The sequence below is a fragment of the Palaemon carinicauda genome, chromosome 19, assembly GCF_036898095.1.
Source record: "Palaemon carinicauda isolate YSFRI2023 chromosome 19, ASM3689809v2, whole genome shotgun sequence".
Lineage (NCBI taxonomy): Eukaryota > Metazoa > Arthropoda > Malacostraca > Decapoda > Palaemonidae > Palaemon > Palaemon carinicauda.
This window is the reverse complement of record NC_090743.1, coordinates 32,310,986-32,332,873: the sequence shown is the minus strand read 5'-3', so window position 1 is coordinate 32,332,873 and position 21,888 is coordinate 32,310,986. Positions and strand designations below refer to the sequence as shown.

Below are 21,888 nucleotides of genomic sequence, written 5' to 3'. Positions count from 1 at the left end.
TTTTTGACGATATATAATTGGGCTCTTCTCTTAGGTGCGAAATCAAGAGAGAAAGAGAGAGAGAGATAGAGACGGAGGGAGAGAGAGGAGAGAAAACGTTCCGTTCAAGCGGGTAACGTTGTTCTCGTGTTACTCTCGTCCCTAGTCTCTGTACGGGGAGGAAGGTAAAACGTTTCTAGGTTTTTATTCTTGTCCCCAGGCTATGTGCGGTGAGAGATTGTAAACACAGTTTATTTGAACTAGTGTTTAGTCTCTTTCCCAGCCACTGAATTTTTTTTTTTTATCTTTATATATGTTTTCTGTTTTTTGCTAGTATTAATGAGCTGCATTTTACGACTGATTTTGCAATTACTACCTTTTAATGAAGGGCAGAATTGCGTGTTTCAGGTAGAAATCAGTAAAAGTTTCGATTTCAGTGAAATAAGTGCAAAACAGAAAATCGATACAGTGATATGCGCAAAGTGTTACAGTGTTGCGTCCGAGGGTTCGTCTGTTCGTGCCTGTCGTTCACCTAGTCCGGGACCTCTTGCAAGCTCCCAAGCCCAGGGGAGAAGTAATGTCAAACGACTTATGGGTTCGAGAGGCCTTGATCAACGAACAGATGTTTTTCCCTCCGTGGTTTCGGGCGTATCTACCCAAGATCGCCCCACCCACACAAAGACGAGAGAGCCCATTTATTTCTCGTCTGCGGAAGAGGTTTCTCGTAAGAAACTATGGACCAAGGTCTCGCGGCTTATTAAGCGCAAGTCGGTCCCTTCCGCGCAAGTCCAACAGCCCAGTTGTAGCCACTGGGTCAGTTCGGACTCGCTGCAGTCTTCCGACGACTGCTCACCTCCTAAGAGAGGCAAAGCGGTACCGCATCAGGCAGTCACACCGTCTGTTGCCGCACCTGCTCCTGTAGACCCTAAGTGGTCTTTGCTGCAGACCATGCAGTCTCAGTTAACGTCATTGATGCGGGACTTTCGTGCGGAGAAGGTTGACACTGCACCAACCTCTAGCCTACAACCAACCACGGTTGTCTGAGGCGACCTTCTGCCGCACTCCAGCTGAGAGAGTCCCGCCACCCATGCGTTCCAGTGTACCCTGCCAGCCGCATGTTGACGTTCAGTAACGCACGGAACCTTCCGTTGACGTTTGCGAGGTACAACAACAGTCTAAGTTGTTTTGTTTTGACGCGGTGCGTCAACCTCCGCATTCTAGAGTTGTTTTGACTGCTCAGTCTAGACAGTCAAAGCAGTCTCGAGTGGACACTGTATGTCCTCACGCACCTGTTGTGGTTGACAGTTCAGTTGTTGACAGTTCACAGACTGTCAAGCAGTTACATGACGTTGCCTTCTGGTCTGCTACTAATGCACCAGTGAGAGACTCACTGAGGTAACCTAGCTTTTATCGGACAAGGTTCCTGTAGATGAGGAAGTTGCTGTTCTCCCTCCTTCTGATATTCCCTTGAGGACTCTGTCATTTGGAGAGGAGTCTTAAGCTGCTTAGCCTCCTATGGACTTTAATTAAATCATGATGATTTTTTAAGGATCTTCATCCGGATCTTGTAACTGCTGCTCCTCGTTCGCCTAAACGTCAGAACTTACACTAGGCCTAGCTACTTCGAAGCCGTTGTTTTTAAGCTAGTGCTCTCTCGCTCTCCTAGAGAGCGTTACGTTGGCTAGGCGACTGGTTTTTGCACCAGGAGGAGTTTTAGGGATACAGCCTTTGATTTCCCTTCTTTTAAACTGGCTTATAGAGCGAGAGTCTGATAGGACACGAGAGAAGTTCTCGGCTTGGGAGTTCATGCCTCTGCCCAGATAGACTTCTCAATTCTGGTAGACTCGCCCTGGCGCCTAGCCAGGAGACGCTCCAAGTTGTTTACAGGTCAACTTCTCAACTTTTGTCGAGCCTTTGAAGTTTTGCTGTACTATTATGTCACACATAACAAGGCTTTCAGGGATGGTAAATGGTTCCGCCTCAGTCGCTAACCCCCGTTTGTTGCCACACCTGCTCCCGTAGACCCTAAATGGGCTTTGCTGCAAGACATGCAGTCCAAGCTTGCGTCCTTGATAGAGGACTTAAATGCGGAGAAGAACCTTCTGGCCAACAACCTTCCAACCGGTCGGTTGTGCGCCCTGTTGACGCTGAGGTAACCTACTCGCGTCTGCCAGTTGAGGTGGTTCCTCCTTCTGGCCAACAACCTTCCAACCGGTTGGTTGTGCGCCCTGTTGATGCTGAGGTAACCTACTCGCGTCTGCCAGTTGAGGTGGTTCCTCCTTCTGGCCAACAACCTTCCAACCGGTCGGTTGTGCGCCCTGTTGACGCTGAGGTAACCTACTCGCGTCTGCCAGTTGAGGTGGTTCCTCCACCGATGCGACCCAGTGTGGGTTGCCAGTCGCACGTTGACGTTAAGCGACGCTCGGAGGTGGTTGTTGACGTTCAGGACGTTCAACAACCAGCAGAGGTGACTTGTTGTGACGCAGTGCGTCAACCTCAGCAACCCGGTAGGGTGTTGACTGCACAACCCAGACAGTCTAGACAGTTTCGGGTTGACGCTGTACTTCCTCGCGCACCCATGGTTGTTGACAGTTCACAGACTGTGCAGCAGTTCCATGATATTGCGTCCGGCTCCGTCACGCATCCACCAGTGCGACCGGATTCAGCGAGTCAGACGTTGCCCACTCCGTTGCCGTTTCCTCATCAGTTTCGGATGAGGAACCCTCTGATGAGGACGTTGCTTAACAAGACGATCAGCCCCCAGCCCTGCTATCCATCCAGAAGATGCTGAAGAAGGAACGCTGCCCAGTCAGGCTGTGGATGAGTCTGGTAGGGACACTGTCATCCGTGGATCAATTTGTGTCACTAGGAAGACTACACCTCCGTCCTCTTCTATACCATCTAGCTTTTCACTGGAAAAAGGACAAGACGCTAGAAGCGGTCTCGATCCCGGTTTCCGGAAAGATAAAGTCTTGTCTGACTTGGTGAAAGGACTATATCAACCTTAGAGAGGGTCTTCCCCTGACTGTTCAGACTCCCAACCACGTTCTCTTCTCGGACGCATCGGACGTAGGCTGGGGTGCGACATTAGACGGTCGGGAATGCTCGGGATTATGGAACTCGAGTCAAAGGACAATGCATTTCAACTGCAAGGAGCTACTGGCAGTACGTCTGACCTGGAAAAGCTTCAGGTCTCTCCTTCAAGGCAAAGTGGTGGAGGTGAACTCGGACAACACCACGGCTTTGGCGTACATCTCCAAGCAAGGAGGGACCTACTCTCTGACATTGTACGAGATCGCAAGGGACCTCCTCACCTGGTCAAAAGGTCTAGACATATCACTAGTAACGAGGTTCATCCAAGGCAACTTGAATGTCATGGCAGATTGTCTCAGTCGGAAGGGACAAATAATTCCAACAGAATGGACCTTCCACAAGGATGTATGCAAGAGACTTTGGGCCACCTGGGGCCAGCCAACCATAGATCTCTTCGCAACCTCGATGACCAAGAGGCTCCCAATATTTTGCTCACCAATCCCGGACCCAGCAGCAGTTCATATAGATGCCTTTCTACTAGATTGGTCACATCTAGATCTATATGCATTCCCTCCGTTCAAGATTGTCAACAAGGTACTGCAGAAGTTCGCCTCTCACGAAGGGACAAGGTTGACGCTAGTTGCTTCCCTCTGGCCCGCAAGAGAATGGTTCACCGAGGTACTTCGATGGCTAGTAGACGTTCCCAGAACACTTCCCCTAAGGGTGGACCTTCTACGTCAGCCACGCGTAAAGAAGGTACACCAAGGCCTCCACGCTCTTCGTCTGACTGCCTTCAGACTATCGAAAGACTCTCGAGAGCTAGAGGCTTTTCGAAGGAGGCAGCCAGAGCGATTGCTAGAGCAAGGAGAACATCCACCCTTAGAGTCTACCAATCGAAGTGGGAAATCTTCCGAAACTGGTGCAAGTCAGTATCCGTATCCTCGACCAGTACCTCTGTAACTCAAATAGCTGACTTCCTCTTATATCTGAGGAAAGAACGATCTTTTTCAGCTCCCACTATCAAGGGTTACAGAAGCATGTTGGCATCAGTCTTCCGTCACAGAGGCTTAGATCTTTCCAACAATAAAGATCTACAGGACCTCCTTAAGTCTTTTGAGACCACGAAGGAGCGTCGTTTGGTTACACCTGGTTGGAATTTAGACGTGGTACTAAGATTCCTTATGTCAGACAGGTTCGAACCGCTACAATCAGCCTCCCTGAAAGATCTCACCTTAAAGACACTTTTCCTGGTATGCTTAGCCACAGCTAAAAGAGTCAGTGAGATTCATGCCTTCAGCAAGAACATCGGATTCTCATCCGAAACGGCTACATGTTCTACAACTTGGTTTTCTAGCCAAAAACGAGCTGCCTTCTCGGCCTTGGCCAATATCGTTCGATATTCCAAACTTATCGTATGGTTGGAAATGAACTAGAAAGAGTCTTATGTCCTGTAAGAGCTCTTAAGTTCTATTTAAAACGAACTAAACCTTTACGAGGCCCGTCTGAAGCTTTATGGTGTTTAGTTAAGAAACCATCTTTGCCTATGTCAAAGAATGCTTTATCCTATTTTATCAGACTGTTAATACGAGAAGCTCATTCCCATCTGAATGAGGAAGACCAAGCTTTGCTGAAGGTAAGGACACACGAAGTTAGAGCTGTCGCAACTTCCGTGGCCTTTAAACAAAATAGATCTCTGCAAAGTATAATCGACGCAACCTATTGGAAAAGCAAGTCAGTGTTCGCGTCTTTTTATCTTAAGAATGTCCAGTCTCTTTACGAGAACTGCTACACTCTGGGACCATTCGTAGCAACGAGTGCAGTAGTGGGTGAGGGCTCAACCACTACAATTCCCTAATTCCATAACCTTTTTAATCTTTCTCTTGAAATGTTTTATTATTGTTTTTTGGGTTGTCCGGAAGGCTAAGAAGCCTTTCGCATCCTACTTGATTTGGCGGGTGGTCAAAGTCATTTCTTGAGAAGCGCCTAGATTAGAGGTTTTGATGAGGTCCTGTTGTATGGGTTGCAACCCTTGATACTTCAGATCCTAGGGGTCGCTCAGCATCCTAAGAGGATCGCGAGGCTCCGTAAGGAAGACGTACTTAAAAAGGCAGAGTAATTGTTCAAGTCGACTTCCTTACCAGGTACTTATTTATTTTATGTTTGTTATTTTGAATAACTGCTAAAATGAAATACAAAATACTTAGCTCATAATAATGTAAACAAGTAATGCTGGTCTCTACCCACCCCCCTGGGTGTGAATCAGCTTATATAATCTCCGGCTAAGTTTAATATTGAAAAATGTTATTTTTATTAATAAAATAAATTTTTGAATATACTTACCCGGTGATTATATATTAAAGGACCCTCCCTTCCTCCCCAATAGAGACCCAGTGGACCGAGGAGAAAATTGAGTTCTGTGTTTACATTGAGTACTGAGTACCTGCTCGACAGATGGCGCTGTTGATGTACACCCCTACCTGCGTAGCGATCGCTGGCGTATTTTGAACGTAGAGTTTTCTGTCGAGCAACAGAGTTGCAGCTTATATAATCACCGGGTGAGTATATTCAAAAATTTATTTTATTAATAAAAATAACATTTTTCACTATTGCATAACCAGTACATCTTTATCCATTGTCTAACCTTGCCCTACAATTAAACTTACTCTTAATTTGAAATTCTTCTTTCTCTTATTGTTGCTATTCTCTAGAATATATCACCACAATAGTAGATACTGGAATGCATGGTTGTATTAACCTAGTAATAATTTTGAAAATACAATACCGTAGTGTGTAGCAATATATCAAAATAACGCTTCAAGTTTTCTTCCCTTATGAAGAATCATTCTCATTTTCCTTGTCATGCTGTAGTGAATTACTTATTCTCTGGTCGCAGTTGATGTGACCTAAACAGGAAAAACATAATGAGATATCATATTTAAATTGGCAGTGTCAGCTATAAGTTAAAAAATAGTGTATGTTGTGATCCTATTTTGTTATACTGTACTGAAGACCTGTTTATATTTATTCTTATTATTTTATAGGAATTGGACAAGCTTCTGGAAAGGGGGAAGAATGAAGTTATAGATCCCCATGCAGATGATGGCAATGATGAAGAGGGCGGTGACGGAGTATACATTTACTGTGTAACTTGTGGTCATGAGGTACAAGCTAGGAGAGCTATAAGGCATCTGGAGAATTGCTTCAATAAGGTTAGTATAGAAGACATGTTTCCTTCATTACAATGGTTAATGATCTCTTTTCTGTTTTAACCCTACATCAAAGATTCTTTCAACTGCTCTTGACTTTGTTTATGGATTTGTTGAGCTATTAATTTAAAATTCACATTGTCGTAATAAAGAAAACTTATCAGCTGGAAGGAAATTTTTTGGCCTTTTTTTAGCTTTTAATTTTTTACCTCCGCCAACGAAGTTGGGAGGAGGTTATGTTTTTGCTCCCGTTTGTCTGTTTGTGAACAACTTCCTGGCCATAATTTTACCCATTGAGTAGTGAATCTTTGCGGGATTAATTTTGTTGTTGAGACGTGGAAGTGATTCAGTTATGAAAGTCCTAGGTCGACCAAATTAACCCTAACCTTATCCCCAAGTTTGCAGATGATTGTCACATAGACTTCAAATATCCTTACGGACTAAATTGATTGTGGAAAAGGCCAGCTGGTTTCGAGAAATAAGCTGCTGTGGCGGAGGTCTGCACTCTGAGTGCCTTTCTAGTTTCAATGCTGTTGACTGCCTCGTTTGTGGATTTGTTGCGATATTAATTTGAATTTCACATTGTCGTAGTAAATTAAAAACTTTTATCGTCAGTTGGAGAGGGGAAATTTTTGGTTTTTTTTTATCTTTTAATCTTATTTTACTTTTTTTTTTATTTTGAAATTATTTTTTGTGTGTTTGAAAACGGGGCTTTGTTGAGTGGTATTAAGTTACCAAGGCTTTTCGGATTTGGAAGAGTGAATGAGTGTACTGTAAATGTATTTTCCATTCCTTTTACAAAGTACAGTATGTAAATTACTAAAGAGATGGCAGCATTTCGTTATTAGAGCAGTACAAGTACAAGTTCATCATCAATAGTGTGGCACCTTTGGTTCTAGACTACATCCTTTCTGGATTATGGAAGGTCATTCTACATCACATCTCAGACTGGCCAATACTACACGTCTATATTTTACATACAACTTGTTAATTACACATCCTACTACTAATTATTATTATTATTATTATTATTATTATTATTATTATTATTATTATTATTATTATTATTACTAGCTAAGCTGCAACCCTAGTTAGAAAAGCAGGATGCTATAAGCCCAAGGGCTCCAACAGGAAAAAATAGCACAGTGAGGAACGGAAACAAGGAAATAAACAAACTACAAGAGCAGTGATAACAATCAAAATAAAATATTTGATGATCATTAACAACATTAAATTAGATCTGCAGAATCATATATATACCATAAAAACATCATAAAAACAAGAGGAAGAGAAACAAGGTAGATTAGCATGCCTGAGTCTACCCTCAAGCAAGAGAACTCTTTTCCAAGAGAGTGGAAGGCCATGGTACAGAGGCTATGGCACTACCTAAGACTAGAGAACAATGGTTGCATTTTGGGAGTGTCCTCCTGTTGACAGTATTGTACTATAAGAAACTTAAATAGACATAATTGAATGTAAAGTAACTGAGTTGAATATAGCATTACAAAAAAATTTAAAACTTTGTATTGTATTGCCTACGTGAGTTCTCAAGTCTTGTCTTCAACTGTGAATGAGTAATTAGTTTTTTCCTTTTTTGCTCATCTTGGCTCAATGAAATTAAGGAGCACACATTCCTGCTTTTACAATTTTGAAGTATTTGCTCCCAAAGTAGCTTTATATTATCACAAATAACTATCAATTTGTTTTAAATGAGACCATTGCTAAATAGTCAAAAGGGGTTAGCATAAGTAATTTTGCTTGTCATCTTTTCATTATACTGCATAGTATTGTAGTTGAAAATGAAACAAAGCAATCTATCAATGAAAAGGAATCTTTTAGAGTTTTCCCAGGTTGTAAAAATATTAAAGCTCTCTGGAGCTTTGCAAGGTTAATTTGCCATTATTTCAGTATGTTGAATTTTACCTTATTGAATAATTTTGCTTATTTCAGCTTTCCTGAAATTTTGTTTTTCTGTTATTAAACATTTTAATCCTATCAAAGTACACAACATCTAGCTATCATAGTAACTTTCTATTTTGTTAAATTCAGTAATTTATAACATTCATATTTTATTATGCATGGTACAGATTTTTCTCTATAACACAATATTCAACTACTGGGTAGAAGAAGTAACAAACTTTTACTGTTATAGCAAATGCAAACGTAGGTCAATAACTACAAGTTGAACTATTTGGTACAAAGTTGCTATTGGTGGTTTAGAGTTTCCTGGAGATCGGTTTCAGTCTTAAAATATAAATTTTTAAATAGAAAAGTAAACTTTTAAGTTCAATATATGAAATTTAATTTGCTCAAGATGAAAGGGAATCTGGGTAAAAGTGAAAGAATGTACAAGTAAACTCATATCTGTAAGGATTAAAAGTTTAGTTACAATGAAATACAAAAATTTTATGGTAAACATAAATTTACATTATAACTCAGATGTTTTTCAAAACAAAACAAAATTTATTTGTTGGTGAAAAAGTAATTCTAGTACATACAAAAAAATATCAAAGTAAATTGATGTCAGTGAGGAAATGTTTAAGTAAACTCAGACATGTCGATACACATGTGTTTGAATTGTATGCAGTAATTCATTTGAGTTATTTTAGCTAAACGAAGAAAGTTGTAGAAAAGCCAATATTTTAAGCTTATAATGTGCTATAAAAATAAATATTTAAAACTATTTTTTTTTATGAATAGCATATGTTATTTTATGACTTATGATATGGACAAATGATATAGTATACTGTAAGTAATATGATTTGTATTACTATTTCAATACAATGAGAGTGTTTTGAAAGTATTACCAAGTGACTATAAAAATACAGAGAATTTTATAAAATTCGTTCATCTTGCAGAATAGCATCTCAATCGTGTGGTCTTCTCTTATAAATTTCGTTCATCTTGCAGAATAGCATCTCCAGCGTGTGGTAACATGAGAAAAATAGATGTTGCTATGAATAAAATGTTTATATGAATCACTGCATGAATGTAACGAAAGCAGTTCCAAAGAAGTATGATTAGAGTACAGTGAACCCTCGCTACTTCGCGGTTCGACCATCGCGGATTCACCACTTCGCGGATTTTTTCCATAACCCATATATATACAGTAATATATATATATATATATATATATATATATATATATATATATATATATATATATATATATGCATGTATTTATGTATATATGTATGTATGTAAATATGTAGGTATGTATATGTGTATACATATAAATATATATACTGTATATATATATACACACACACACATATATATATATATATATACAGTATATATAATATATATATATATATATATATATATATATATATATATATATATATCTAAAGTAGGAAGATGTGATGTAGTTCTAAGGGAAAAGTATGAGAAATATGTCTGGGTAATAAGCAAAGCTCTACCTCCAGTTTGTTTCTTCATTATGATCAGAGATAAACGTAAACAAAACATTGGTTGCCATTTTTTATCATGCTTTTTAGCGTGTTTAGGAAACGCATGATATAAAATTGCCTTTAATATTTGTGCCTGTTTTAGTTTAGGGTACTGTAGTACATGCATTAAGTGTTCTGTACATTAAAGGGTAGTTTGTTAACAGTACTACGTACAAGGGAAGGTTTTAAAAGTCTGAATATACATGTTGAATAAATAGGTAAATATGGTGTCACTACTTCGCGGATTTTCACCTATCGCGGCCACGTCTGGAACCTATCTACCGCGATAAACGAGGGTTCACTGTAAATAAATGGCATTTAGTATTAGAATAACTTACTTATGCAGTCATGACATGAGAGAATGTTAAAATTATCTTGAAATGTACATGTAATGAGAGAGGGAATATGCTACCTTCAAACTTTTGCTATGTAGTAAATAAGTGTAACAAGTGAGAGATAAGGGGGAAGCAACGTTGGCTATTGGTATCGTTGAATTCAAGTCCTATAGGTAGTAGGTTAGGTAGGGCTCCAACCACCCATTGAGATACTACTGCTAGAGAATTACTGAGTCTTTTGACTGGCCAGAGAGTACTACATTAGATTCATATTTGTGTTTACGGCTCATTTTTTCTTTGCCTACATATACATTGAATAGTCTGGCCTATTCTTTCCACATTCTTCTCTGTCCTCATACAATTGACAACACTTAATTACCAAACGATTCTTCTTGATTTGAAATGTTAACTACTGCACTATAATTGTTCAGTGGCTACTTTCCTCTTAGTTAGGGTAGAGGAGACTTTAGCTATGGTAAGCAGCTCCTCTAGGAGGACACTCCAGAATCAAACCATTGTTCTTTAATCTTGGATAGTGCCATAGTTTCTGTACCATGGTCTTCAATTGTCGTGGGGTAGAGTTGTCTTGCTTGAGGGTACACTCGGGCACACTTGGGCACACTTTTCTATGTTATTTCTCTTCCTTTTGCTTTTTTCAAGTTTTTATACTCTATAAATGGAAGTACCAGCCAAACTCGGCTTAATCCCTCATCAGGCTGGGACAAGTGGAGAGAGGAAAGGTCCCCTTTTGTTCACTTGTTTGATGGCAGCTACCCTCAAAAATTGGGGTTAGTGCCTTGGTAAATAGAATAGATAAATGGAAGATCTATTTTAATGTTGTTAATGATCTTAATATATTTTATATTGTTCATTATTTCTCTCAGTTTATTTCCTTATTTCCTTTCCTCACTGAGCTATTTTCCCTGTTGTAGCCCTTGGGCTTATAGCATCCTGCTTTGCCAACTAGGGTTGTAGCTTAGCAAGTAATAATAATAATAATCCTCATTATTGTCATAGCATTTATTTTACTTTGTTTCTACCTACTTAAATTTGTGTTACTTTACTTTACAAGCTGTTAGTGACGAGTAAATTATTTTGTATATTTTATTCTTATGTTCTGTCTCAGCTTCATGGATATTAATGTAAATTTTTTTCTTTACAGTTAGAAAGTCAGACTACTTTTGGGTCCATGTACAAAACACGGATAGAAGGCAACAATATGTTTTGTGACTATTACAATTCAAGTACACTTACTTATTGCAAGAGGCTGCGAGTCATGTGTCCAGAACATACCAAAGCACCCACAGTTTCTGATAAAGAAGTAAGTAGTGTTTTGTTACTCTTTTATTACTTTGTTTTTTCTTTAAAGTACTATAGTAGACTTTTAAGAATTTTTTTAGATATTTTTTGTCGACTAATCGCAAATCATTAATTTTTTTCGTGTTGTAGGTTTGTGGAGCACCTTTAACAGCTAATGTGTTCGACGAGACGGGTAAAATATGTCTTGCTTCGAAGAAGAAGTGTTTGCGACATTATTGCTGGGAGAAGATGAGAAGGGCAGAAATCGACATGGAACGAGTCAGGCAGGTAAGGTCTAAGTAGGAATCAAATTTTCACATTGTTGGTGCTTAGTATTTTAAGTGTAGTTTTTATGAATAGTACTTACCTGGCAGTTATATATATATAGCTGATATCTCTAAATCGGCAGAATTTTTCAAAACGAGGCAACCGCCTTGTGTTGGTTGGGAGGTAGGTGATTACACCCGTCACAGGGTGGTACAAGGAATCATTCCCGTGTCCAAGACTTCAGTTCATCTCTGCCGGCTGGATCGAAAACATCGTCGGTCCACCATTGAGAGTTTCTAATCATTTTCCCTTCGCTTTTTTTGGACTTCGTTTGGTGAAGTACTGTACACTGAATTAGGGATTTGGCAATTGTGTTTTGTTGTTATTATTGTACTATTTACTTTGTTTATCATGAGTGAAAACTTAATTTTCGTGTTTGTGCGAGTGATGTATGCAAGGTGAGGTTACCGAAAGTGTCGGTTGATCCTTACAGTTTGTATGCAGGGGTTTTGTTTGTGCACTATATTTTAGGTGCAAAGTTTTTAATCCCGATGACGGAAATACGTTCCGTCAACTCTATGACGTCACAGTCGTGTGACTAATCTTCATTGTATGACTTGCAAATTCTCTTTATTTGTTTTTTCATGTAAAGAATGGGAGGATTTCCACTTATATAAGTTTTTTAACTTTTAATGTAAAATTTTAAAGAAATATTTGTCCATTTAGTATTCGTTCTTTAAATCATCGATCTAATTTCATAAATTAAATAGAACTAGCGTACGGTTAATTTACGCTGTTAGTTCTCGTTACTATCGATGCAGTCCCAACATGCCTTGGTAGCGTTCTTTTCGATATGGGAATTAAAGTGTTGGCTATAATACTCCAACAACAACGATATGGGAATTCTAGTTTTAGTAGTATTTTCATTTATATGTTCCTATTGTTTACATTTATATATATAGATACGTTATTGCTATATCTGTTCTTTTTATCCTTACAACTCGCTTGTTTTTGAAAACCCTTTGAATTAATTGTGGATTACATTTGTTTTCCCATTTTCTGTTCATTTTAATCTTTAACGTATAACTTTCCCGGCGTTTGTATGTAACTACCGGGTAGGTATTTATGACATTTAATTTTACCGGTGGTTATATGTAACTACCGGGTGAGTGTGTTCAACATTTATTTTTAATGTCAACTCTTGCCCGGTGGTTTTTCTTTTTGTGACCGCCGGGTAAGTATGTTTGAAAGTTTATTTTATTATGGAAATGTCAGTTTAATATTTTATAAAAATATTTTGTTACAGTTTATATAGCAAGTACTAGAGACGATATTGCTTTCTCATTCAAGCCCGTGGCAGCAAAATAAGTTCTCTCACAACGGGCAGGACTAATTATGGTCTTTTGTGTAAGAGTTTAATAGTGCAAGTTTCAGTGCTAAATTAGGCATTGGATTCATTCAGCACAGTGGACGTCATTTTCCTAGCCTTAGACCTCTTCCAAGCTCCCCGGCCCATGGGAGAAGGAACGTCGATCGGCGAAAGGAAACGAGAGGCGTTAACTCACGAGCAAACGCCCTCGCGAGCGTTCCTGTTAACGTTCCCAAGAATGCTCGCCCTTGCCATGGGAAAGCAAAGAGCGTTGGACGTTAAGATTCTTACACTGCTTTTAGAGTTTCTCATTGCATCACTTTTGATTTTAATGGCAAAACTATAAGTCATAGATATTCGCTGATAATATCAATGCTTACAAACCATCATTGACTCGGTTTTTGTCCCAGAGCGCCAGTCGGCCTTATGAACCCTCTGGTCGGAACCGAACGTGCCGAGCGGCATAATGAATATCATTTTGCCTTAACGCTCGGCGCTAAGTATTTCAAGACAGGACGATCGGCGCCTCGTCTTTCAGGGCGAGTGCAGCCTCGTCTTCCAGGGCGAGTGCAGCCTGGTCTTCCAGGGCGAGGGCAGCCTGGTCTTCCAGGGCGGGGGCAGCCTGGTCTTCCAGGGCGGGGGCAGCCTGGTCTTTCAGGGCGGGGGCAGCCTGGTCTTCCAGGGCGGGGGCAGCCTGGTCTTCCAGGGCGGGGGCAGCCTGGTCTTCCAGGGCGGGGGCAGCCTGGTCTTCCAGGGCGGGGGCAGCCTGGTCTTCCAGGGCGGGGGCAGCCTGGTCTTCCAGGGCGGGGGCAGCCTGGTCTTCCAGGGCGGGGGCAGCCTGGTCTTCCAGGGCGGGGGCAGCCTGGTCTTCCAGGGCGGGGGCAGCCTGGTCTTCCAGGGCGGGGGCAGCCTGGTCTTCCAGGGCGGGGGCAGCCTGGTCTTCCAGGGCGGGGGCAGCCTGGTCTTCCAGGGCGGGGGCAGCCTGGTCTTCCAGGGCGGGGGCAGCCTCGTCTTTCAGGACGATAGGACGACCGCCGCCTTGTTCTTTCAGGGCGACGCCACGTCTTCTAAGATCTTTGTCAAAGGATGACTTTAGTGATCACTTTTCTCCTGTTGAATTATTTGAGGTTAACAGAAGGAGAAGATCCTAAGTTCTGTTGCTCCATGTTCCCCACCCTCTGAGTTTTCACGTGGTCATTAATGGAGCTTTAAGAATATATTAATTTTTATTTCTTAAAACAGAAACCTATGATGCCAGCTTCCTTATCAGATAGGCCAGGATAGCAAGGGTGGAGGTCTAGCCACGTTTAGGTCGAAGACCTTGTGGTAGCCCCACAGAGATTTTTTACGGCCCCCTTGGTGGATTGCTGAGTCTCTTAAGGAATACTGGCAATGAGGCTGGATAATTTTGAAATCAGAGGTCATAATTAAGGTACGTACTTCTCCTTCTTTTTTTCTCTCTTCTCCCTCAAGAGTTGGTCAAAGACAGGTTTTGGTGTCTTAATCAGCAAGAAATTTTCTGCATGCTTTTTCTCTAACCGAACTAACAACAGTAGGAGCCAGACTTAGCTACTTCTGGCGAGCCTGGGAGAGGAGAGGAGCAGACCTTTGGTCCGTGTTTTTACTAAGGATGGATGCGAAATCTTTTTCCTAGTGAATCCTCCTTTGTTAGTTACTCCGATAAGACTTTTCTGCCTAACTGACTTTGCAACTTCAATGTCTCTCTTTTGGGAGAGGGAGTCTTTTGTCCGGTCCTGGACGTAAATGCTCTTTACGCCTTCGTTCAGAAGTCAAAGTTCTCCATGGAGACATCAAAATCTTTGGAGAAGAGGGGAGCAGACCTTTGGTCAGTACTTCTTCTGAAGGAGGATTACTTTTCCTTATATAGGGAAACCTCCTTTAGTTTTTAGCTACAACGATTCTCTCTCCCAGTTCTAGAGAGGAGTCTAAGTGGCAGGCTATGCAATCAAACCTTATCTGAGGTTTGTTTACAAGAAAGAACGGGTGTAGAATGGGTCAGTTTCGGGCCGTGTGTTTTGGTCTCAGCTCCGCCTCTCTAATGTTCACGTAACTTTTGCTTAATGTAGCAGAATACTGCACTCAGAGAGATCAGAGCGTCCCTGTATCTGGATTTTTAGATAACGTTGAGCCTATCAAATAATTAGGTCTTCCTGTCAACAAGAAGTGTCTCTTCTGACACCAGGACGCTCAGCACCACGTCTTTTAGAACGTTCAGCGTCTCGCTCTGTTAACCTCTCGGCTCCACGTCTTACAGGCTCCACGTCTTACAGGACTTTCGGCACCACGTATTACAGGACTATCGGCGCCACGTCTTACAGGACGATCGGCGCCTCGTCTTACAGGACTATCGGCGCCACGTCTTACAGGACGATCGGCGCCTCGTCTTACAGGACGATCGGTGCCTCGTCTTTCAGGACGCTCGACGTCGAAGTTCTAGCATGAGGCATGACTTTGAACATGAGAATCTAGGACTTCGTGATGACACTAGTCGAATCGTATGTCGAGATCAAGGACGCCCTCGTTCTGATCTTTTGGATCTAGAAAGGTTTGTTCGAGGGCAAGATACATCGGGGCAAACATGCTTAGCAGGAAGAGACTTGTTTTTCCCTCAGAATGGTCTCTCAACCCGCAAGTCTGTCAGTCTCTGGATGTTGTGGGGCAGACCTCTAACAGACCTTTTATGCCTCCAACTGGAAGAAGAGGATCCCCTACTGCTGCTCCCTAGTCCCGGACGAGGAAGCTGTAGTAGTGGACTCCTTGATGGATTGGACGGGGGTGGACATGTTTGTGTTGCCCCCGTTCGAGATCATCAATCTGGTCTTCAGGAAATTCGCTCTCCTCGATTCGGGGCGAATGATCCTAGCGGCTCCATTCTGGCCTGCAAGGGAATGGTTTTCGGAAGTGATGGGCATGTTGATGGACTTCCCAAGAAGACTTCGGCAAGTCCAGATCTTCTCAAACAGCCCCACTTCGAGAGGTATCATCAAACCCCCCCTTGCTCTCAAACTGACTTCCTTCAGACTGACTAGAAGCTTGTCAAATCTCGAGGCTTTTCGGCACAAGCGACGAAAGCTATCGCCAGAGCAAGGAGGATCTCTTCACAAAGAGTCTACCAATCTAAGTGGGAGACCTTTAGAGCTTGGTGCAGGCGGCACAAGTTTTCCTCAACCACTACCTCTCTCAGCCAGATTGCAGACTTCTTGTACCTCAGACAGGATGCTAAAGCTGGCTGTATCTACCATCAATGGATACAGCAGTATGCTCTCGGCCATCTTTAGGCATAGAGGCCTAGAGTTGTCCCAAAATAAAGATTTGCAGGACCTCATTGGGTCTTTTCAGACGACGTAATAGGTACTCTTAAACCTGGATGTGGTGTTTTAAGTTTCTGTGCTCCAAGAAATTTGAACCTATCTCGCTAGCCTCTCTTCGAGTTGTAACGAAGAAAACCCTCTTCCTTATGACTCTAGCGAATGGCAAAAGGTCAGCGAAGTCCAGGCGATTGAGAAGAGGGTGAGCTTCAATTAGGATAGGGCAGTTTGTGCCTTAAGGTTCATCTTTCTCGTAAGGAACGTGAACCCTTCGTAACCCTGTCCTACGACGTTTGATGTCATTAACCTCACGAACCTAGTGGGTCAAGAGAAGGAAAGACCCCTGCCCAGTTAGGTCCCTCAAAGCTTTTTTGGGTCACACTATGAACGTGAGCTGTGCATCCAACTTGTTATGGTGTTCAGTGAAAGATCCACCAAAAACCCCTGTCTAAGAATGCTTTGTCCTTTTTCTTGAGGGAAAAAAAAATTAGGGAAGCCCAACTCTTATGTGAGGAGGAACACTTCGCCCTGTTGAAATTACGGGCTCACGAAGTGAGAGCCTTTGCTACCTCTCTGGCATATCAGGAATATATGTTAGTTAGGCTATTCATGGATGCAATTTTCTGGAGGAGCAACTTTGTCTTCGCTTCTCATTAACTTAGAGAGGTGAGAGTAGACTTTGGCAAGTGCTATACCTTGGGCCCATACATAGCTGCGGTTTCTGTATTAGGCAAAGGAGTTAATAACCCCACTCAACCTTAGTTTATATGCATGTATGAGGGTTTGTGTTTTTATGATAGTCTGAGGACTTCGTCTTGTGGTACGGTTCCCTCAGTCTAGATAGATAGTTATGTCTATGTTGCAGGGTTAGGTGGTTAGTTTTAGCAAGGTTGCAGTTTTTATTATATGGGGCGAAGGTAGTTTCTGAAGTCTAGTCAAGTTGTTGGTCTTATCCCTTTGACAGACTCGATTGAGTTTTTTGCAGCATTGCAGGCTTATTCCTGGATAAACACTCCTAAGGGAAAGCCACTCTAGAGGCTGTACCTTTGAAATCAGCTACCTTAGCAGGTAAGGAATCAAGGTGTTTTTATCTCCTACAACTCTTTTGCTGTTTCCCCAACGATGTTTAATGTCTGTTTCCCTCCTCCAAATGTGTGAATCAGCTATATATATATAACTGCCAGGTAAGTACTATTCATAAAAATGGAGTTTTTATGATAAAACAAAGTTTTATGAATACTTACCTGGCAGTTATATATATATTCGAAGGCCCACCCACCTCCCCTCAGGAGACAGGTCGAGCATAGATGAACTGAAGTCTTGGACACGGGAATGATTCCTTGTACCACCCTGTGACGGGTGTAATCACCTACCTCCCAACCACCACAAGGCGGTTGCCTCGTTTTGAAAAATTCTGCCGATTTAGAGATATCAGCTATATATATATATAACTGCCAGGTAAGTATTCATAAAACTTTGTTTTATCATAAAAACTCCGTTTTAAAGTTTTGAAAAAAGAAAAAATTTATTTCTAAAACTAATTTTTAAGAATGCATACTGTACATAATAAAGTTCAGCTTTCATTAACTTTGCCAGTATCTTTGTAGTGCTTATGTATAATTTGAGAGATTTTATAGTTGTATGGCAATTTCTCATCCCAAAACCTAGGTAAACACTAAGTGAGTCTGACATACTTTATTTGGTGATCACTTTATTTTCCGAACCTTTTGGGGATTGCAATACTGTACCCCTCCTTATAACGGTTCAACATACGTCAGTTCCGACTTTATGGTGCTCATCCTTAAGTATTAAATACAAAAATAAAATGTAAGTTACATAATTTTTCCTCGCCTCACATCTCTTTTTATGTTGTAAAATAATGATAAATTGCTGTACTGTACATTACTGTGCTTCACATGGCAATCTGGTTTTTATAAAGTGATACGTTTTAAATATGTTTTCCTGGTAATTCTTTTCATGAGGCAAATATCTGAACCATGTCAAAAATCGGCTTACATTGGGTCTCTTGGAACCAAATAATGACAAAGGTTGGGGTATTACTGTACTTTACCTGTTATTTCCTGAAGTTAACCTTTCTTTTTTGGAGAAATTTGTAGTACCTGTAGTTTGAATTTAATTTTTCTTAACGGCAATTTTATTTATTTCGACATACTTTTTCTCTTTGAGCTAAAGGTTAAATTTTTGAGTGAGCCATTTATTAGTGTTATCTCTAGAATAATACTGTAGTAGGAATTGGGCAGCACTGTACAGAGTTTCTTAGGGATATTAACAAAAAGATGTCTCAAAACAGATATGTTTGTATTGCAAAGTACTTAGCAATAATTCCGTATTCTGTAACTACTGTATAATTTTTTTCTTCTACTAGAATTATTTTATTTCCTTGAAAACTAAGTTTATTATTTGTATTAAACCATATTTTTTTATTCTTTTGAAGTGGTTGAAGCTCGATGAGCTTTTAGAACAAGAACGTTTAGTGCGTCAGGCGATGACCAATCGGGCAGGTGTTCTTGGACTGATGCTTCACTCAACCTACGACCATGCTTTAGCAGTAAAGCTGCAGCAGTCGCAGCAACAGCAGTACCACCAAAACAACGATCATCAGTATCATTCTGGCCACAAGCATCCCAGAACATCACACAGCAATCATACAAAGTCCTCCTCTAATAACGATAGCTCTAAGGCACAGAATCGTCATCAACACTCCTCGCAACACTACTCTCACAGTGATCATAGGTACCACAACGAAGTTTATCATCAGCAACCGCAGGCACCCCAGCATCATCACGTCGATCATCAGTACCACAATCGTGAGAGGAAACACCATCACTCTGACCACCAGTATCATTCTAGTCGTGAAAAGAAAAATACTGAAGATAGGTTTCATAATGATCATCAGTATTATTCTAGCAAGAAACATAAATAAGGGATTCATTTTTCAATTAGAACAAATATTTTTGTCTAATGAAATCAAGTTTTATGTTATTTATACTCTGTTAGTGGATCTGTATAAAGTTTTCTACATAACGTATTGTAAATCTGTTTATAATATATAAGCGTCAAGTGTATATTTAAATTGTATTATTTTATACCCTTAACCATTGGCAATACATCTCGTTACTGAATAGCAATATTTTGAATTAAATTCTTGTGAATGTATGATCAAGACTGTTCATATCCACAGATAATTTCCTGATTTACTTCAGGGGCATGAGGGTCTTATATGTAGAATATATACAGATTAAAGGTAAGTGGACAGGAACTCCATGCAGTAAATATAATCATGTTTTGGTAGTTTTCTTGTTACTCGTACATTACATTAGTTTCCTTCAGAAAGAAAGCATATAATTGTTAATTGTTCCAACACGAAGGACTTACCTCGAACTACTTTCTTAGGAGTATCTGGTATCTCCTCCCATCTGACCAGAGTTTTGTGTAGTTTACCCTAAACCCATTTTCTATGAGGGGCGACCTCAGGCGGAGTGATACGCGCCCTGAGGCTAACCCCGGGTCAGAGAGCATTCTTGCTTAGGTCTTGACCTCCAGTAAGTTCTCTGGTTGCGTCGCGATATCATCTCGCCGCTCTCCTTATCCCAGTGTGACTTGTGTCCCCGACCCTTTGTGTCCCACGCGCTTCCCACGTGGTCCCTTTGTGCTTTCTCTTTGTGCTTTCTCTGTGCGCGCTTGTGTCTCGTAGTGCTTCTCCTTCATCATGGAGCATCCTCGCCGTTGTCCTGGGCCTATGGCCGGTAAATCGTGTGGAGCGTTCCTTTCGAAACCAGAAGTGGACCCACACTCCTTGTGTTCATCGTGCCGGGGCAGCGTGTGTTCCCCTTTCGACACGTGTCCGGACTGCGAGTCGTGGAACGAGGTGCAGTGGGTGCGGTATAGCACCAAGAAGAAGAAGGCGGCAAAGAAGTCGCCTAAGAAGACCAACGTCCCTTCCCCCCTTGCTTCAACAAGTGCCTCGGCAGTCCGAGCTTCTCTTCCAGCCTCCCCTACCCAGAGTAGGGGACGAGGTAAGTCCGTTGCGGGGAAGAGGCCTGCGGGCCTTCCCCAGGAGTCTGATCTTCCTGACAGTGGGGTTATGGCGTCTTTTCAGGCGAGTGAGGGGCCTGAGGGAGGGGCGGGAGTGTTTTCGGGAGATGGTGACCTGGTGCCTGCTGGTCACGTCTCCTCTGATGACCCCATGTGGGGTAATAATGCTACTAATTTCTCCCCAGCCTCTTGGGCGTGCATTTCAGGTGGTTCAGCAGCCGAGGGCGATGTCGAGAAGGAGCATTCCCCGCCGTCGGGCCCCACTGCTTGGGTTCCCCATAAGATGCCCTTCAGGTCCCCGATGAGGATGGAGGATGACTTCGGGACCTGGGTTCCCACGGGACAGCCTCCTCGCTCCCCCCCAGCGCCGTCGGCTGTCTTCCCAGAGGTTTTTCTGCAGGAGTCGTCGTCCACGGAGCGTCGCAGGAATCCTCCTACATCACCGCGGGAGCCGAGGCCTTCGAAAAGGGCCTATAAGTCGTCGGTCTCATCGATGGAGGATCCTTCCTGCTCTTCGGAGGATGAGGCGCTGAGGAACCTCAGGAGGCAAAAAGGGAAGTCCCGCAGGAAGTTGTCGCGTTCCCGCTCCCCCTCGAGGTCGCGCCACGAGCGTCGGCGCCCAAGATCCCCTAAGAACAACGAATGGGTGATGGTTCACCGAGACAGACTTCTGGAACTAGCTGCGGCGCGGGGCCCCTCAGGTTGGCGTCCGAGGACAGCCTCCCCGGATAGATACTCCTCCGGCAGCAGCGGCACCCGACAGAGGGATTCCTCTTGGCAGGTTCCAGTTGACAGGCATAAGACCGCAAAGGTTCCGACTCCATCCGCCCAGCGGAGAGAGTCGCCCCTTCGGTCTGGCAGCTGAGTCCTGACCTCCAAGGGCCACCTAGCTCGGCACGAGCGCAGCTCTCGGCCTTCCTCAACGAGCAGGCCCGTAGATTCGAAGTCCTCCAGGAGAGACGTTAGGCCCAGGATGGAGGCCCCCGTTCTGACGGAGATGCCCGTCCTTCGTCGGGAGCCCCCACGGGAGCGTCGGTCCAGGACTCCCCCACGTGCGAGGTCCTCCGTCGGGGTACCCTCGTCACTTGCACCAGCACCCCCGTCGGAGGAGCTCGACGACCATGGAGAGGGGTCAGCAGCGGAGGTATCGGCCTATCGGAGGGTGATAGGCCTCATCAGAAGTCACCACAGGCTGGACATACCGGAACCCCCCTCCGAAGATGCTTGGCGTTCTAGCCTAAATAGAATAGTGGACGCCCCAGTCCAGCAGCGACCCTCCTTGGCCCTTCCTCTGGCGAGGGACGTTTATTTGGGTAAAGCTCACGTGGACAGGATAGTGGCCAACCACGCTGAGGTGCCCAAGAGCCAGAGCTCCTCCAAGCTGCTCCAGGGCCTGAAGTCCCAGAGCAGGTTCTACCTCCCAGAGGGACAGCGAGCGGGCGCCTGTGCTCTGGAGCCGGCACTCACCGTACTAGGGCAAGGAGCCTCAGAAGAAAAGGCGTCCACGGCTCCGATCTGCTTCTCTCCTTCGGAGGCGGTCATGATGGAGGAGATGTCGAAGGA

General features: G+C 42.7%; 2 protein-coding genes across 3 annotated transcripts in view; both read left to right on the top strand.

Annotated features, from left to right (window-relative positions):
• LOC137658565 (CXXC-type zinc finger protein 1-like) overlaps nt 1-19,355 on the top strand; it is a 57,051-nt gene extending 37,696 nt beyond the window's left edge. For both annotated transcript variants that reach the window (XM_068393460.1, XM_068393458.1), the window contains exons 9-12: nt 6,054-6,221; nt 11,168-11,326; nt 11,455-11,592; nt 18,725-19,355. In XM_068393460.1, coding sequence (XP_068249561.1) covers nt 6,054-6,221; nt 11,168-11,326; nt 11,455-11,592; nt 18,725-19,213 — 954 coding nt within the window. In that variant the 3' untranslated portion in view covers nt 19,214-19,355. The remainder of the gene's footprint in view (nt 1-6,053; nt 6,222-11,167; nt 11,327-11,454; nt 11,593-18,724) is intronic.
• A 142-nt stretch (nt 19,356-19,497) lies between these two features.
• On the top strand, nt 19,498-21,190 carry LOC137658940 (serine/arginine-rich splicing factor 7-like). The gene is made up of 2 exons (XM_068394053.1): nt 19,498-19,534; nt 20,070-21,190. Exons 1-2 carry the CDS (start codon nt 19,498-19,500, stop codon nt 21,188-21,190), a joined length of 1,158 nt encoding a protein of 385 aa, XP_068250154.1.
• The last annotated feature ends 698 nt before the right edge of the window (nt 21,191-21,888 follow it).

Bases quoted from the DNA above. Each gene is read 5' to 3' on its own strand.
- LOC137658940 (XM_068394053.1), top strand. From the start codon at position 19,498: ATGAGGGTCTTATATGTAGAATATATACAGATTAAAG. The intron at 19,535-20,069 runs GTAAGTGGACAG...TTTCGAAACCAG, and splicing joins AGAATATATACAGATTAAAG to AAGTGGACCCACACTCCTTG.